Below are 18,346 nucleotides of genomic sequence, written 5' to 3'. Positions count from 1 at the left end.
TAACAAATTGATAGTAAACAATTAGTCAATAATGTGTAGAATTTGTCTTAATGTGGATAGATAAGCTGTCGAAGATTAAGAATATTAACAAAACAAAATTGAAGGAGATCTAATCAGTAGATAATGACATCAAATGTATATTATAACTTTGTAGCCTTTGTTTGTGAACTTCACTTACTAACCAAAGATTCTTTTGCTAAACCTCTTGTAGGTACCAAAAATAAATGAATATTGTTTTGGGCAATATATAATATAATCTACCCTATCTTGAGATATGTAATTATATTATTACATATACTTTTTGATGTCTTTCATTGAAAAAAATCTTTATTACATATACTTCTTGATTTCTTTCAATGATAAAGCATTATTACATATACTTCTTGATTTCTTTCATTGATAAAAACATTATTACATATACTTCTTGATTTCTTTCATTGATAAAAACCAATTGTCCTAAGACACATGTGTACATACCAGTGGTCTTAAGACACGTATGTACCTATCAATGGTCATAAGACACGTATGTAAATTACTAATTACCTTAATATACAGGATACTTTTCAAATGATTACATTAAAATTGTAGTCAATATAATAAATCAAATCTAAACCATTCATTAAATTTGACTAATCCAAATCTCAGACACGTATGTACTTGCAATCCTTCTCACACTGGTAGATAACTAATGATCCTAATCCAGACACGTAATTTCTGACAATTGACCCTAATTATAATTTATAAGTAAATTTTAATGAACTTAAGACATGTATGTACTTACCAAAAACTCACATGTGAGCTATCCTACATTGCGCTTTTTTTTCAAACAATCCGGATGATGAAAATGCGGCTTATAAGTAAAGTTTATGATGAAAATGCGGCAATAGAGATGGACACACATTACTATGCAAAATGACATTAGATTAATGAATCCCCAATACATCATAAAAGCTTCTATGAAAATAACTCCCTTGCAATTGAAAAACTCTCCAATTCACCTTAATATGCTTTTTCATTTTTTCATTGATACTGTAGAAGTTTTAACTATTTCAATCGACAAAACTTCTAAGACATTACTTTATGCAAGTTTTTTGATAGCAGGGAAACTGGTAATTACTTCATTAAATCATTAATCAAGGAATGAATGGTTATGTAACAAGAAGCTAGGGAGCATGGAACCTTAACTTCAAAGACCTGAGTTTCAAAAAAAGGCTTCCCCATAAGCTGTTTTCAAACCCTGCCATTTCCGTGCTACATAAAACATTTGCCATTTAGACCTTTTGTGCTACATGAAAAAACAACAGGTAAAGATAAAGTTTACCTGCAATTAGAACTAGATAATGACGAGTTGAGTCTCAGATTTCTGATAGATGTGATAGAGTATAAAACATATTCCTGGGCCTCAACCAAAAGCTTAAACTAATAGTTGAGGCCCAGGATATGTTTTATACTCTATCACGCCCCCTCACACGAAAGTCCGTTTGGGCTAGAAGTGTGGATGCAGCATGGGCCCTCCTCATACCCAGCGCTTAATATTCCACTTGAAAGTGGGGGTGGATGAGATTCGAACCCGTGACCTATATGTCACGCTGGCTCTGATACCATGTTAGATAATATAAAACTCCTTGATTAGAGTAATTTCCATTGATCAATATTTATAGGGTTACAATGAGAAACCTAATCATATTAGGTAACTATAAGATATGTACAGATATCAAAGATAATCTTATACAAAATATATCCTAAACCTAGGATGAGAATATTCTATGAATATTCTCTATTACACTCCCGCAGTCAGAGCGGGAGAAAATCGGATGCTCAGACTGGATCTGAATCACGCATCGAACGGTAAGGATAGTATAGTAACCCATGATCAAAAGAGAAGTAGTAGACGTGTGCTGGTGATGACGATGAGAAGCAACAACCACGACCTACGTATAGTAGAGATATGCGCTTTTAGGCCGAAAGAGAAGAGTCACGCATATACTTGGGCCAAGTTGCACATCCAGAGAATAAGTTAAGGGATCAAACCATCATCGGGGAGAAGACACTACACTACTACGTGAAATCACAGTTGAAGAAAAACAAATAAAATTGCGCAAGAAAAGATTAAATCCCATCGCTTGAAATTAATCAATTCTCAAAAGAGAAACCAAGTAGCAAGAAGTAATACTCCACAAAGATTCCAAGTGCTGCAACAATAAAAGGAGCTAACTTGATAGCAAAAGAGATGTGCAAAAGTTGTCCTTATTGTGACATACCACCACCAAAACAAAATCTATGTAATTATGTGTTAAAAAAACCAACGAGGCAATGTAAAATCATTGTTGGTCATGGGGAGGTGGAAATAGAGTGCGGCACATGGAGTAGGTTGGCAGATGTGGTTACTGCCAGTAGTGGAAGGCGGTAGTGTATGCGTATATCTTATTAACATAGCCAAAAATGTATCAAAAACAGAATTTTATAACAAAATTTGAATAAGTGAAAGCAAATACCAGTATTTTTTTATGGTTTACTATCAATTAACACGTAAAAGCTCGTAATGTAAAACAATCTACTCCGTAAAACAGAAGGAAGAAATTGCAGTAATTAGGAAGTACCAAGCACGCTTTTTTTAGTAAACATATTGTTAAATAAGCAAAAACATCACACATTACATCAACTAAAACCCTCTAATTTCATTTACTCCTAACTTTTATTTTACTAATATATTTACCAACCATAAACATATCAAATCATCCACAAATTCTCGAAAACCCTAAATCAAAAACCCGAAAACTACTTAGATTTAGACAGCTATTTGCCGTTGTTGCTCTCAGATTTGCTAGTGTTCATGGGAAGCAAAGCTCCGTGAATATAAGGCATAACACCTCCATTTGCAATTGTGACTGAGCCAAAAAGTTTGTTCAATTCTTCATCACTCCTAACAGCTAATTGAATATGCCTTGGTTTGATTCTCTTTTTCTTGTTGTCTCTCGCCGCGTTTCCAGCCAATTCCAGAACCTGTTCATTCACCATTCACCAATTTTTACATCAATTTGAACATACAATATTCATGAATAATTAGTCCACATTATAAATTCAATCGTTCATTCATTCGTCACAATCAAATTATCAGAATTTGAGATATGAAATAATTAATACAGAGGAATAAAAGCAAAATAATCAGAAGTCGAACAAAAATAAAAAAATAAAAAATGAAAATTTGAAACAGAGGTTTTGACTTTGAATTTAAAACTAACAATCAGAAGTTGATCATTGTTTCATCTCAATTAAACAATCAAGCATCTTAAAAATATCATAACCAAAACTCGGAATTAACATATTATTGAAGTACAATTGTAGTAAAAATAGAAATAAAAATCATACGTATTCAAAATCAGAATTTTCACCTTAATTTCAAATCAAAACTTTTAAAAATAAATGAAATCAAACCACCAGAAATAATTCAAATGAATTACAAAAAAATGAAGGAAAATGTGGAAAGAAGAGAAAGAAAATGGTACCTCGGCAGCAAGATACTCAAGGACAGCAGAAAGGTATACAGGAGAATAAGTTCCAAGTCTCTGAGCATAACGACCCTGTTTCAAGAAGCGACCGATGCGACCTACCGGAAACTGAAGACCAGCCTTGGTAGACCGAGAAACCTTCTTGATTCCACTCTTATGCTTGCCTCTACCGCCAGTGCCCTTGACTATTTTAGCGCCATATTTGCCAGCCATTTTTGTTGGTTCAAAAAAAAAAAAAAAAATTGTCGAGAAAAGTTGAAGACAGAAATTTGAAGAGGATTACGAAGAGACTTTGAATGTATGAGAAGATGGTTAAGAGTGTATGATATTTATAGGGGTTGTAGGATTGATTGAATTCGAAATTGAAAAATATGTTTAGTGTTTCATTGGAAATCATCGTCCTATTTTATGACCATTTTTCTTTTTAATCTAGACTCTCTAGTGAAACGGATTAAGTTTAACGTTTTGAATCGCGCACAATTATTAGGAAGTTGCTTAAATGATACTGGAGTAGACTATATATTTATCCAACAAGCATTATTGGAAATCCGCATTTTCTAACTCATCAATTTCGTTGACCTCCTTTATCCTATCCATCCCCCTTTTCTCAGCTCCGTGATTTCATTTTCCCTCCCAAATTTGCTACTTCTCCATTTAAATTAGGATTAATTTGACACTTTCATGTTAATTTTAAAACACAAGCATGGACTCGAAAATAACCAGATGTTCTAAATACTGACATATTACTAAAAAATTTACAGAGTATTTCATACAATCATATTACCCTCAATTAAGCAAATACAAGATTATGTTATGTTTTCTGGAATATTTACAATAATTAGTTTGGGATAGTGAAGTCATAACAATAGTGGGTTTAGTGGATTAATGATAGGTTAGACATGATAAATTGATAATCATTGGATTATATTCTGTATTTTTAGCTTAGTTTTGCACTGTATATGTTGATATGTACTCCGTATTTCATTTTCGATGGATTGAACACAAGAACCACTATTTATATTATCAACAATGTCTTGCTCTCAATTAAAACTTTAGCTCATAAATTGAAACAAACCAGAACAAATTGCAGAAATTTTGAAGGAAGAACCAAATAGCCATATTTTATAAAGGTGAACAAACTGTTCAATAAGCAAAACATCAGAAATTACACCAGTAAATCCATCAACTAAAACCCTAATTTCATATACTTCCTAACTTTTAGTAATATTTTTCCAACCACAATCATCCCCAAATAGCTGAAATTCCTAATTTAAAACCCTAAAATTCCTGAGATTCTGATAACTTTTCAGGCTTGTCGCTCTTAGATTTGCCGGTGTTCTTGGGAAGCAAAACAGAGTGGATTTTAGGCAGAACACCTCCACTTGCAATTGTCACACCCCCTAAAAGTTTGCCCAATTCTTCATCATTTCTGACTGCCAATTGAATGTGTCTTGGTATGATTCTAGACTTCTTGTTGTCTCTTGCTGCGTTTCCCGCCAATTCCAGAACCTGTTCATTCAACATTTCACCAATTAACAGCAGGATGAAAACAAAAGGTTCACGCAATAATTCAATTCAGATATCATCTTTTCATCACAATTAAAACACCATAAATCAATGTGTAACATAGTAAATGTAATTTGAAAATCAAATAAAAAGACTTGGAAGTAAAAATTCCAGAATTCAAAAATCAAATCCAAAATCAAAGGTTTGGATTTAAACTCAGTCTGGACAATCAAAAGTTGAAAATTATAAAATAAAATCATCATTTAACCTCAATCAAATACTGAGTAATAAGTATCTGAAAAATATCATTACAAAAACTCAGAATACCAAAATAATTGAAGCGAAAAAATTAGAACAAAAAAAACCTAGAAATCAAAAATCATACTCAACCAGAAGTCTCACATTCAATTCAAATCAAAATATTCAACATTTTAGGCACACAAACATAAATCCAGAAAAATCAACAGAAATCTACACTTGTACACAAATTAAATCAAGGAAAAAAAAAATCAACAAAAAAAATGAAAGAGAGAGAAATGGTACCTCAGCAGCGAGATACTCAAGGACAGCAGAAAGGTATACAGGGGATCCAGACCCAACTCTCTGAGCATAACGACCCTTCTTCAAGAATCTCGCAATGCGACCCACCGGAAACTGAAGCCCAGCCTTGGAAGAGCGAGAAACTGACTTGACGCCGCTCTTTCGCTGGCCTCTTCCGGCAGTGCTCTTGACTGTTGCGCCATCTTTGCCGGCCATTTTAGAAGGTTGAATTTGCAGAGAGAATTTGAGGAGATAGAAAGTTGAAGAGTGAAAGATTAGAGGAAGATGAAGAGGTTGTGAATGAGTAAGGAGTTGAATGAAGGGTCTTTGGTATTTATAGGGGAGTGTGTGATTGATTCTATTGGTTGGTTTTGGTTTACACGGATTGCCAGCGTGGAGGGTGATATGTGCGAAATTTTGAATTGCCCGCTAAGTGTTTTGGTTTTTAAAATTGAAATGTTTGGCATTTGAGCGTTTGGTTGGCATACTTGGGGCATGTTCGGCAAAATATAGCTGTAGTTAGGAGTGTACAAAAACTGGCCCGAAGCTGAAAACCGACCTAAACCGGATCCATTGGGACCGGACCTGATCCGGACCTGTAGATTCAGGTCCGGTCCCGGTCCTTGAAATTCAAGGATTTCGGGTTTCAGGTCCGGTCCGGGTAAAACCCGGAAATTTCAGGTACGGACCTGAAACCGGTAAAACTACTTTTTTATTTAATAAGTTTAAATAGGTCCATAAACAGGTTCAAACATGTCCATAACAGGTCCAAACAGGTCCAATCAGGTCCATAATAGGTCTAAACAGGTCCAAACAGGTCAGCACTTTCATATTATTTTAAAAAAATAAAAAAAAATAAAAAAAAAAACTAATCAGGTCTATTCAGGTCCAAACCCGGACCGGACTTGATTTTTCAGGTCTGGACCGGAACCGGACCTGTTGATTCAGGTCCGGTCTCCGGTCCTTAAAAATCAAGAATTCAGGTCCCGGTCCATTCAGGTCCGGGTCAGGTCCGGTCCGGTTTTGGACCGGTGTACAGCCCTAACTGTAGCTATGGAGATAGCTGTTAACTGTCAACAAGCTGTTATCTGTGAAAAAAGATAATTTAGGTATGATTGTTCGGTAAAGTAGTGGTTGACTAGCTGTTACATTTAAGAATCAATATTTTATTTTTAAAACTATACAATAAATTTTCAAAAGCTACTTCAAAAGCTACCTCTAACTTCAAAAGCTAATAATCCTACCTTTTAATAAAACCTACCTCCACCACTAAAAGCTACTTGAACCATTACTTTGCCAAACACTCACATTTTTTGTTGAGTAGTGGTTTGACTTGGTCAAACCACTAAAAGCTACTCAAAAGCTAGCGCCGAACATGCTCTTAGAAAGAATGGAAACTAAAATGTTGATTTGAGTTCCTTTGAGGCTTTGACCCCTTTTTTTGGCAACATTGAGTTTCTCTTTGCACGGGATACATTATACGCAAAAGAAAACTACCTAAAGTTAAATGTTGGTGGTTATTGGTATCTCTTGAAAAAAATACAAAAAAATAAATTTAAAAAGGAAAAATTGATAAAAATAATCCCAACTTTCACTCGTTCACTGAAAATAATTCCAACTTTGGATTATTTTTAAATAATCTGAACTTTAGGGGTTTTTCGCTCAAAATGATCCCAACCGGTCGCCAAATCTATTATAACAGGTTAAGGTGACATGTGTCACCATGTAATTGATTGGGGAAAAAACATAAAAAATTAAATTAATAATATCTTAATAGTTTTTTTTTGAATTATTTAAAAATAATCCAAAGTTGGGGTTATTTTGAGCACATCAACAAAAATTGGGATTATTTATAAAAAAATTTCCAATTTTTTATATAATTTAAAGATGTTTTCTCAACTTCTCACCACATCACTCCAAAACCCAATCTCTCAATTCTCATTCACTCTCCTTTTCATCAATAAGTCTATTGTGCACCCTTGTCCATCTAGAATAGCTGAGCCACATACGATTGTTCATAATTTTTTACTAAATATTCTAATGTATAGGTGTGGTGCAGTGTTCAGACTTTTTGTTTTTTACTAAACGTTCAAATTTTGCAATTGTTCAGATTTTTTACTAAATGTTCAAAAGTATAGGTGTGTACATTGCGATTGTTCGGATATTTTTACTTAATGTTCAAATTTTGCGATGCTTAGATTTATTTTGCTGATGTTCAAAAGTATAGGCGTGGTACATTGCGATTGTTCATATATTTTTACTAAATGTTCAAAATTTGCGATGTTTGGATTTTTTTTAATAAATATTCAAAAATTGTAATTGTTCAGATTTTTTTACTAAATGTTCAAAAGTATAGGCGTGATACATTGCGATAGTTCAGATATTTTTACTAAATGTTCAAAATTTGAGATGTTCGGATTTATTTATTTTTTACTAAATGTTCAAAATTTGCAATCGTTCGATTTTTTTTACTAAATGTTCAATAGTATAGGTGTGGTATTCAGCAAGTTGAACATAGATTATGAATTGAAATTGATCGAATTTACTTCAACAATTCAATTGATATTAGAACAGTGATTTCATCCACAAATTCATCTCAAAATCAATACACTGCACACAAATTAATGAGAACAACAAATTAACCAGAACAATAAAAATAATCAGGTGATTGATTACGAATTGAAATCAATCAAATTAGTTTCTACAAATTCAATTGATATTAAAACAATGATTTCACCCACAAATTCATCTCAAAATAAAAAAATAAATTAATATTGATCACAATGAATTCATAATAGTGTAGACACCCAAATGTGTCTCCCCAAAATCAAACCCAGTGATGAAAATCTTTCATGTCATTTGATTATCGAATAAAGCAAAAGTGTGAAAAGTCTAGTGATGAGGAAGTTTTTAATTAAAATATTTCTTCTTTCTGTTTTTGAAAATATTTCTTTTCTTACCTTATTTATGAAAAACGTACATTCCAGTTTAGTTTGGTCCATGATGAGGGTCTAATAATAGTGTAGTTAGGTCGGGCTTGAAAATACCTTTCCAACGATATATTATAAGCCCAATTCCGATGAATAATGAGGAAGTTATGGCCAAATTACTTAACTGGGCCTGGTTTGATATTTATGTGCTGCCCAATGATCTAGAGGAGGGTCTAATATTGATTTGTCATTCCTAATGCAATTAGAATTCATTATAGCCTACTAAATTCTTCTAGAAGGTTCTTTTCATTCCTAATTTAATTAGCATTGATAAATTGACTTTAGTTGACTTTTTAGAGTTTTAATCAGAATAAAAGAAGTGTTTTTAAGGAAAATATGATTTTGCCCATCTGTACGGCTAAATTTTATCAAATTAAGAAAACGCGTGGAATCCGTTGACTAGCGTCTGACGACAGGACTAGCGCCTGGTGCTAACCTTGGCGTCTAGCGCTAGCCTTGGCGTCTGGTGATAATGTCTGGTGTCTGGCGCCAATTCGTTTTATTCTCTTCGAAACTCTGATTCGTTTTTTTATCCATCCGGCTAATTTTCTCTATAAATAGCCTCCTAAAATACTGTTTTCAATCATCAATTCCCATCATCAATTCTCATCAATTCTCTCTATCAACTCTCTTATTCTTCTCATCAACTCTCATCAAGAATTTCTTTATTCTTTCTCTCTTTCTAAGCCTACTTTTTTACAAACACAAATCCTCATATATTAGCACTAGACATACCTAGCATAGTTCGAAGTTGTCTTCGCCCTAAACGTGAAAGGTTTTAATTTCTGAGGGTTTGGTCCCAAATCTCTATTTCAATTATTTAATTTAATTTAATTGTTTTATATTTTTCTTGAAGTTACTAACGTGTGTATTTTGTTATTAGAAAGAGATACGAGACATCCAAGTAAGTTCTTTAATTGATTTATTGTTATTATGATTCTTAGAAATCATGTCTAGATTGTTATTATGATTCCTAGTGTCATGTTAGGGTGTTTTGATCTTCCTAGTATCATGTTTAGGGTAACAACTATAATTTCTAATATCAAATATGACAATTGTGATTCCTGCGATGCTTCCTATTTTCTTTTTAATGTTCATGTTAATATCATGTTTGGGCTAAAGCTTTGATCTTTATTGTTTAGTGACATGCTAGGGTTTGTTATTAATTTTGTTAGTATCATGCCTAGGATCTTGCTATTATTATGCCTTATTATTATTATTATTATTATTATTATTATTATTATTATTATTATTATTATTATTATTATTATGTTGCTTGATGTTTATTATTGTTATTTCTTGATCACGCCTTTTATGCATGTTTAAAGGGAATTGGTACTTGTAATCATGCTTAATAAGATATTTAATAATCTTGTTAGGGTTAATTTGATTATAATTCAAGTGATCGTCAATAATAGATTTATTTGTGCATTAATATTCAACCAACATAGATAAACAGGTTTAGGGTAAACCTATTGATTGCATGTTAATCAAAAAGCGCACATAAATACGATCAGAATAAAGTAGAGGCCTTTTATTAGGGCATGTTCAATATCTTTTAGGTTGGATTTGTACCTTCATCCCCGAACTACTAGTCATGGTTCCAGACCTATTGGAGTTGTCGATCTCCTGGATCGTTAAGGGGTGTAACCTTCACCTCGTGAACGGTTTACAAGCTCCTAAAACTTGTTGGCGACTCTTTTGCTCTAGCTTCCTTCCCTTTGGACGCCACCGTACTTTAGTGTATGATCACAATGGGGTTCAAGTTTGGGGTAATGCTTGAAATATTCCCTACAATTTTTGGCGACTCCACTGGGGACGATTTCTATTTTAATTCCTGAAATTTATTTCGGCAATGATTTAGAATGAGTGGATGAGACTCGAAATATTCTAAGTATTTCATGTGCGTAATTTTGATTAACATTATTGTCATATGCATAAAAAAAGATCTCATTGGAAAAACCATCCGTAATGAGTTAAAAACATAGGATTTTTACACGTAGGAAATTTGAGGAATATCTTTCACAACTAAGATCGAAATAATGCTGCGCAAAAATGGAAAATTTTATCGAGCACAGAAAGTTGTTGAGGCATGTAGGAACTGACACCATACTAAGTAGGGGTCGGTTAGAATTAACCAATTCACCACGTCGGTCGGCTACTCCGGCGATACAGCTCTACTTATTCCTAGATACAGAAACACCACTGGGAACAATTGAGAGAGGAACCTTGGATACGGTAACACCACCAAGGGTTAGGGAGATAATACTCTACCTAAGAACACTCAAAGTGTTTAATTATATTTCATGTCAAAGGCTTCCATTTTACGGGTTACAAGTATGGCTATTTATAGCCTTGATTTAGTACTATTACAACTGTCAAAGTTGGACTAATTAATGCAAGAACTAATTATTGTTGAATTGGGATATTGCCGACATGAGCTTCTAGACTCTTGAACCTTAACCTTGTTAAACTCCCCTTGTTAGAGAAGACTCGACCTCGAGTCTCTACTCTTCCTCATCCTCGTAATATGGGGACAAATCAGCAACATTAAATGTAGCGGACACATTATACTCCCCTGGAAGCTCGATCTTGTATGCATTTTCTCCGATCCTTTCTAGGACCTTGAATGGTCCGTCAGCTCTAGGCTTGAGTTTACCATGTGTTCCTCTGGGAAACCTTTCTTTCCGTAAGTGTATCCAAACAAGATCTCCTACCTTAAAGCTAGCTGGTTTACGAAACTTGTTCGCTTGTTCTTGATAGCGTTGATTTTGCTTTGTAATTTGAGTTCAAACCTTCTCATGCAGCTTCTTGATTTCTCTAGCTCGTTCATCGGCATCACCGCTAAAGTGGTTAGGAGAGGGTAGTGGAACAAGATCAACCGGCGAATTTGGATTTTTACCATAAACGATCTTGAAAGGACTTTCACCAGTGGTTTGGCTTGGAGAACAATTGTAGGCGAACTCGGCTTGAGCTAACAACATATCCCACTGTCGGATGTTCTTGATTACAAGACTTCTCAGCATATTCCCAAGAGTCCTATTGACAACTTCAGTTTGACCATCAGTTTGAGGATGTGCGGCTGAGCTAAACTGCAACTGCGTTCCTAACTTGCGCCATAAGGTTCTCCAAAAGTGGCTCATGAACTTGACATCTCGATCAGAAGTGATGGTCTTTGGTATTCCATGTAGTCGTACAATTTCTCTAAAATAAAGATCAGTTGCGTGGCATAATTAGTTTTATTGCACGGAATAAAATGAGCCATCTTCGAGAATCGATCAACAACAACCATGATGGAATCTTTTTTGCGTTGGGTACGAGGCAAACCAACAACAAAATCCATACTGACATCTTCCCAAGGAGCTTCAAGAACCGACAATGGTGTGTAAAGACCAGTGTTTTGACCTTGGGCTTTGGCAATATGACATGCTCGACATCGCTTGACATATCGATCGACGTCACGAACCATGTGCGGCCAATAAAAGTTTTCTTTAACAATGCCCAATGTCTTATCATGACCAAAATGACCAGCAAGACCACCAGCATGACACTCATGTAATATCATCTCGCGTAGGGAACATCTTGGCAAGCACAATTGATTTCCCTTGAATAAGTAGCCATTTTGTCGATGAAACTGGCGTTGAGGGCCTCCTGAACAAATCTTCCAAATTTCTCCAAAATCTTCATCATCTTCATATAAGTCTTTGAGAACCTCGAAGCCAATGACTTTGACTTGAAGAGTGGAGAGCAAGGCATGTCTTCTATTTAAGGCATCAACGACCTTGTTTTGCGTCCCGGATTTGTGCTTGAGGACAAAGTGGAAGGGAGATAAGAACTCGCTCCATCTTGCATGACGACGTTGGAGTTTTTGTTGGTTGTGAAGATGCTTTAGTGATTCGTGATCTGAGTAGAGCACAAACTCTTTAGCCAAAAGATAGTGACTCCAATGATCTAAGGCTCGTTTGCATAGAACACCTTTTCATAGGTTGAGTACTTGCGCCTTGATTCATTGAGTTTCTCACTGAAGAAAGAAATTGGTCGTCCTTCCTGGCTGAGGACTGCACCTATACCAACTCCCGAAGCATCACAATCTACCTCAAAAAGCTTATCAAAATCTGGCAAGGAAAGAATTGGTGCATGGGTGATCATAATTTTCAACTTCTCGAAGCTTTGTTGAGCTGCTGGGGTCCATTCAAACTTCTCCTTCTTCAGTACTTCAGTGAGAGGGGCAAGAATAGTGCTGAAATTTTTTATGAATCGGCGGTAGAAGGATGCTAGACCATGAAAGCTGCGAACATCATGTATTGATTGAGGAACTGACCATGTGTTGATGGCTTCAACCTTGCTAGGATCCATCTCGATCCCATTGCTAGAGACAACATATCCAAGAAATACTACTTTGTCGGTGAGGAAGTGACATTTCTTTAGATTGGCATACAACTTTTGTTCACGAAGAACTTGGAAAATTTGTTGTAGATGATTCATATGCTCTTCAGAATTTCGACTATACACAAGAATATCATCAAAGTAAACAACTACTAACTTGCCAATGAAAGGGCGGAATACCTAATTCATCAGTCGCATAAAGGTGCTAGGAGCATTGGAAAGACCGAGCGACATGACCATCCACTCATACAATCCATCCCTGGTCTTGAAAGCAGTCTTCCATTCATCTCCAGGTCGCATTCGGATTTGATGATATCCGCTTCGTAGATCAATCTTCGAGAACACAACAACATCATGCAATTGATCAAGTAGATAATCAAGGCGCGGAATGGGAAAACGATATTTGATAGTGATCCGATTAACGGCACGACTATCAATGCACATGCACCATGATCCGTCTTTCTTTGGGACAAGAAGTGCTAGAACTGAGCATGGATTCACACTTTCACATACCAATCATTTTTGCATGAGATTGGTGACTTGTCGTTAAAGATCTTCATGCTCTTTTGGACTCATTCGATAGGCAGCCTTATTGGGGATGACTGCTCCAGGAACAAAGTCGATGCGATGTTGAATATCACACATTGGAGGTAAACCTTCAGGAATTTCTTCCGACACAATGTCACTAAATTCGCGAAGTAGAGGCTGGATCTCGTCCGGTATTCCTTGATCTTATTGATTTTCCTCGAGCATGACTAGAACACAAGCAACATTGGATTCTTCCAAGGCCATTGTAAACATTGATTCTGACACAACAGAGCTCTTCTCTTGGCTTGGCTTTGCTAACAAATCCCTTTTTAGAGGTGCTAAAACAACTTTGACACCATCCTTTTCAAAGGAATAAGTATTATGAAAGCCATCATGAATTGCACGTCGATCATACTGCCATGGACGACCCAAAAGTAGGTGACAAGCATCCATAGGGATGGCATCACACCATACCTTATCTTGATACTTCTTCCCAATGGAGAAATCAACAAGGCATCTTTTAGAGACCTTGACATCATTCCCCTTCTTCAACCATGTGAGCTTGTATGGCTAAGGGTGATCCTTTGTAGGCAGTTTCAATTTCTCGACCATGGTGGCGGCGATCACGTTCTCACAACTACCACTATCGATAATGACATCACATATTTTTCCATGAGATGTACATCGAGTGTGGAAGATGTTTTTGCGTAACCACTCATCTTCTTTTACTGGGGCGACATTGAGGATATGATGAATAACTAACGATTCGCCTTCGTCAGCGTGCAAAACCTCTTCATTGTTGTCATCCTTAGTATCTTCAACCTGTTCTTTTTCTAACAATTCCTCTTCGACAAGAGAAATTATTCTAGAATTTGGACATGCAGAAGCAATGTGACCAAATCCTTGACACTTAAAACATCTTCTGGAAGTAGGATTGTTGTTACCTTGCCTTTGTGGTTTGCTCGTTGTGACTAGATTCTCAACCTTCTTCGTTGATGTGCTAGAGTTGGCCTTCGGTGGAAACTTTGTTGGAGTATTTTCACGGTAAGAAGCCTCCTTAGAGAAAAACTTAAATCCAGTTCTCTCCTTTGCTTGCTGGCCTTCAACCTTCACAGAAAGCTTGGTGACGTCGTTGAACGACCAATATTGTTGGAGTTGTACGACTTTGGAGATTTTTGGATCCAAACCGGTTAAGAACCTTGCAATGGTCTGCTCTTGCGATTCAGAATTGTCGCACTTCATTGATAAATCTTCAAACTTGGCAACATACTCGGCCACAGATTTGTTTCCTTGTTCCAAGTGATGAAACTTGAGAAACATATCTTGTCGATAGTGACTGGGTAAAAATTTACGCTTGAGTTCGCGTTTCATTTTATCCCATGTACAAATCTTACTACGACCTTCTCGTTCACGTTGTCGTCTGAGATTCTCCCACTAAATGGATGCATGTTTCTTGAATTTGATGGCGACTAACTTGACCTTGCGTTCGTCCGGAATGTCTTTAAAATCAAAGACACGTTCAACTATATGGAGCCATTCGATAAACTCATCGGGATGAAGACCTCCTTCAAAATCTGGAATTTCAACTTTGATTCCAAACTCCTTTTCTTGGTGTCGAGGACGCGCGTTCGACGGGAACGAGATGTTTCTCCACTTGAATATTCACCCTCGGGTTGGTGAAATGGATTAAAATCTTCATCTGGGCTATCTGACTGTTCTCCGTCTGATTGATGGGAATGATTAGCAGCAGGTTCATAACGTGCAAGACGTTGTTGAAGTTTTTGGATTTCTCGTTGCATGTCAGCTATTATAGTGTCATAGACAAGGCGCTATTGTTGATTATTTCCTCCACGACGTGCTCTCGGCGGCATTTTGTTAAGCTGAAAAAAAATCTCTTTTTTTTTCTTTTTTTTTTTTTAAATACGCTAAATATATGTATTATACGTACAAGAAATTAAGATAAGACAAGGACACTAAGAAAATATCTAATATGAATACTAGACTTCAACTTATGAAAAGTGGGAAAGAATTAAAGTTCAACTATTCTACTGCCACTATACTCACGCATTCACTCCTATTTTCTCAATTATTCATTAATTATTATTACTATTATTATTATTATTATTTTATAATTTTAATAATTGTAGACACCTAAAAATGTCTCCCCAAAACCAAACCCGATGATGAACAACCTTTCACCGCCACTATTGGTCGGGTTTAGTATTTAATCCCGAGAGTGCTTAAAAAATCGTATTTTATTAAATTCATATTTTTGAACAGTCCATGGATTAGTCTTGATGTTTGGTAAAAGAATAGTTTTAATTTCAGCCCAAACTTATTAATTAATTTTCAGCCCAAACCTTTTTTATTTTATTGTTTTATTATTTATTTTTGGCCCAAACCTTTTATTTATTTTTATTTAATTATTTTCTTATTTTAGCCCGAATAATAAAAGTCAGAAAAGGCCCGAAATTATCAATCGGCACTTAAAAAAGCCGAAGGAAATTAGGGTTAAAAATGTATTTAGACGGAAAATGGATTGGAAATTCCCGCGCCACGGCAGACTGCCACCGTGTCACGGGAATCCTTCCCGTCTGACGGTGGGACTTCCCGTGACACGGGAGGTTTGCCGTGACACGGGACATTCCGTGTCTTTTCCGCGTAAACCCTTGACGCGTTTTCTATCCCGTTTTCTGAAAATTTCCCGCGTCACGCCAAAAGTGTACCGTGTCACGGGAATGTGTACCGTCTAACGGTGGGGCTTCCCATGTCAAGGTACAGTTTGACCGTGTCACGGGATACTTTTTTTGGGTTTTTATCATTTTAGGGTTCCGTGTGCTCCCTCAGCACGTTTTCCCTATAAATACCCCCTCATTTCTGATGTACGGGGCACCGAGTAATTCTATTATTTTATTTTCTCTCTTCTATGCTTTAGCCTAAACACTAGCCTACCCTTTTCACTTCAAAATTCCTTCTTCAAGTACTCAAAGGAGTCCATATTTTACTCGAGGTTCTGTCCTTAAACCAAGGCGTGAAAGGTAGAACTGTTTGAGGGTTTGGCCCCAAAATCAACTTTATTTTATTTTATTTAATTTAGTTATTGTTTAATTATTTCCTTGAAGTTACTAACTCGTTTATTATTTTGTAGTTGCAAACAAACATAATCGAAGTAAGAGTCATGCTCCTTTTATTTTTATTATTTTTCTAACGATTTTATGTTGTTGAAATTGTGATTAATTTGGTTTTAATATTAATGTTGTTCTATTATATTTATTGATCACCATATTGCATGTTTAAAGGGAATATGTAATTGAAAATCACGACTAATAAGATAATTTGGACAACCGGTTTAGGATCCTTTAATCTTATTATTAATTGAAGTGATCACCAATATTATAGAATTATGTGTGCATTAATCTTAAACCAATTTAGTTAAATAATAGTTTGGAGCGAATTGAATATTTTGTTTGTATGCCTTTGAGATCACAGGAATGCTTTTCAATATAAGAATCGAGTAGAGGCCAATATGGGCGAATGTGACTCCATGACTCACTTCGTACCATCATCCCCGATCCTTCTTTCGTGGTTCCGAACCATATGGAGTTAGTAATCTCATGGATTATGAATGGGGTGTAACCTTCACGGGTCAATTGTTGTCGCCTTCGTTGTCCCTTATTCGTGGTTACCTTTTATGATCCGTGAACGGTTTACAAGTTCCTTAAAAACTTGTTGGCGGCTCCCTACTTTCCTTGTCCCAAATCGTGTTATGTCAATTCCTACTTCCTATGAGTTCCAAGCATATTCACACATGCTTTTAACGTAGGCGCACTTCAAACGATGCCTACAATAATGAAATAGTATTAAAAGCCCAATAAGACTAAAGTAGAGTGGAGTAGTCAACTACAAACTTGAATAAGGAAACTCAACGAGGACGTGAGAAACAAAGTATGAGTGAATATGCTTGGCACTCATAGGAAGTAGGAATTGACATAACACGATTTGGGACAAGGAAAGTAGGGAGCCGCCAACAAGTTTTTAAGGAACTTGTACGAACAGAGTATTTCGAAAACAGAGGAAAATTGGAGCAATTCTCCCACAATAGCTATGATTCTCGGTAACCTTGCTATTACATGTGAGCAGATGGTGGTGATGTGGTGGAGCTCACGACTGGGTAAGTTTTTCCCTTTTTTTTTTTGAATTTACGGTGAGGTTGGGATGGAAATCGACGGTATATTTTAATGGTGGTTGTCGGTAGAGTAATGAAAGGGCAGTTTATGGTGGCGATTGGGTGGTTTTAATTTTGTGGGTGATTATACTAAGTGTTGTGACAATGACTATTGAAGCGGTGTCAGTTTCGGCAACACGACAACTTTAATGGAAGTTGGCCGAAACGTAAGCGAAACCTTGGCTCTGGTACCAAATTGAAAACGTACTAAATAGGGGTCGGTTAGAATTAGCCAATTCACCACGTCGGTCGGCTACTCCGACGATAAAGCTCTACTTATTCCTAAATACAGAATCACCACTAGGAACAATTGAGAGAGGAACCTTGGATACAATAACACCATCAAGGGTTAGGGAGATAATCTCTACCTAAGAACACTCAAAGTGTTTAACTATATTTCATGTCAAAGGCTTCCATTTTACGGGTTACAAGTATGGCTATTTATAGCCTTGATTTAGTACTATTACAACTGTCAAAGTTGGACTAATTAATGCAAGAACTAACTATTGTTGAATTTGGATATTGCTAACATGAACTATTACCGACATGAGCTTCTAGACTCTTGAACCTTAACCTTATCAGGAACTAGCGTCAGAAAACAGAGTCTAGCGCCGAGGATTTGACTCTGGCGCTAGGAGCCACTCTTTGGCGATAGGCGCCAG

At 36.0% G+C, this 18,346-nt stretch overlaps 2 protein-coding genes across 2 annotated transcripts; both read right to left on the bottom strand.

The window, feature by feature from the left end:
* Positions 1 to 2,796: 2,796 nt before the first annotated feature.
* Positions 2,797 to 3,722, bottom strand: LOC110709951 (histone H2A-beta, sperm-like). Its single transcript, XM_021888201.1, has 2 exons — positions 3,507 to 3,722; positions 2,797 to 3,003 (listed from the first exon to the last, which is right to left on the bottom strand). The coding sequence occupies exons 1-2, from the start codon at positions 3,720 to 3,722 to the stop codon at positions 2,797 to 2,799; spliced, it is 423 nt and encodes a 140-aa protein (XP_021743893.1).
* An 880-nt stretch (positions 3,723 to 4,602) lies between these two features.
* Positions 4,603 to 5,878, bottom strand: LOC110709992 (histone H2A, sperm-like). The gene is made up of 2 exons (XM_021888249.1): positions 5,559 to 5,878; positions 4,603 to 5,018 (listed from the first exon to the last, which is right to left on the bottom strand). Exons 1-2 carry the CDS (start codon positions 5,769 to 5,771, stop codon positions 4,788 to 4,790), a joined length of 444 nt encoding a protein of 147 aa, XP_021743941.1. The 5' UTR covers positions 5,772 to 5,878; the 3' UTR covers positions 4,603 to 4,787.
* Between the last annotated feature and the right edge of the window lie 12,468 nt (positions 5,879 to 18,346).

Source organism: Chenopodium quinoa, unplaced genomic scaffold (assembly GCF_001683475.1).
Source record: "Chenopodium quinoa cultivar QQ74 unplaced genomic scaffold, ASM168347v1, whole genome shotgun sequence".
NCBI lineage: Eukaryota > Viridiplantae > Streptophyta > Magnoliopsida > Caryophyllales > Amaranthaceae > Chenopodium > Chenopodium quinoa.
Note: the sequence above shows the minus strand (reverse complement) of the source record. Positions and strands in the feature narration are given on the sequence as shown.

Excerpts from the sequence above, each read along its gene's own strand:
- LOC110709951 (XM_021888201.1), bottom strand. The coding sequence starts at position 3,722 with ATGGCTGGCAAATATGGCGCTAAAATAGTCAAGGGCACTGGCGGTAGA. Across the intron at positions 3,004-3,506 it reads TTGAGTATCTTGCTGCCGAG|GTTCTGGAATTGGCTGGAAA; the intron begins GTACCATTTTCT and ends GTGAATGAACAG.
- LOC110709992 (XM_021888249.1), bottom strand. The coding sequence starts at position 5,771 with ATGGCCGGCAAAGATGGCGCAACAGTCAAGAGCACTGCCGGAAGAGGC. Across the intron at positions 5,019-5,558 it reads TTGAGTATCTCGCTGCTGAG|GTTCTGGAATTGGCGGGAAA; the intron begins GTACCATTTCTC and ends TTGAATGAACAG.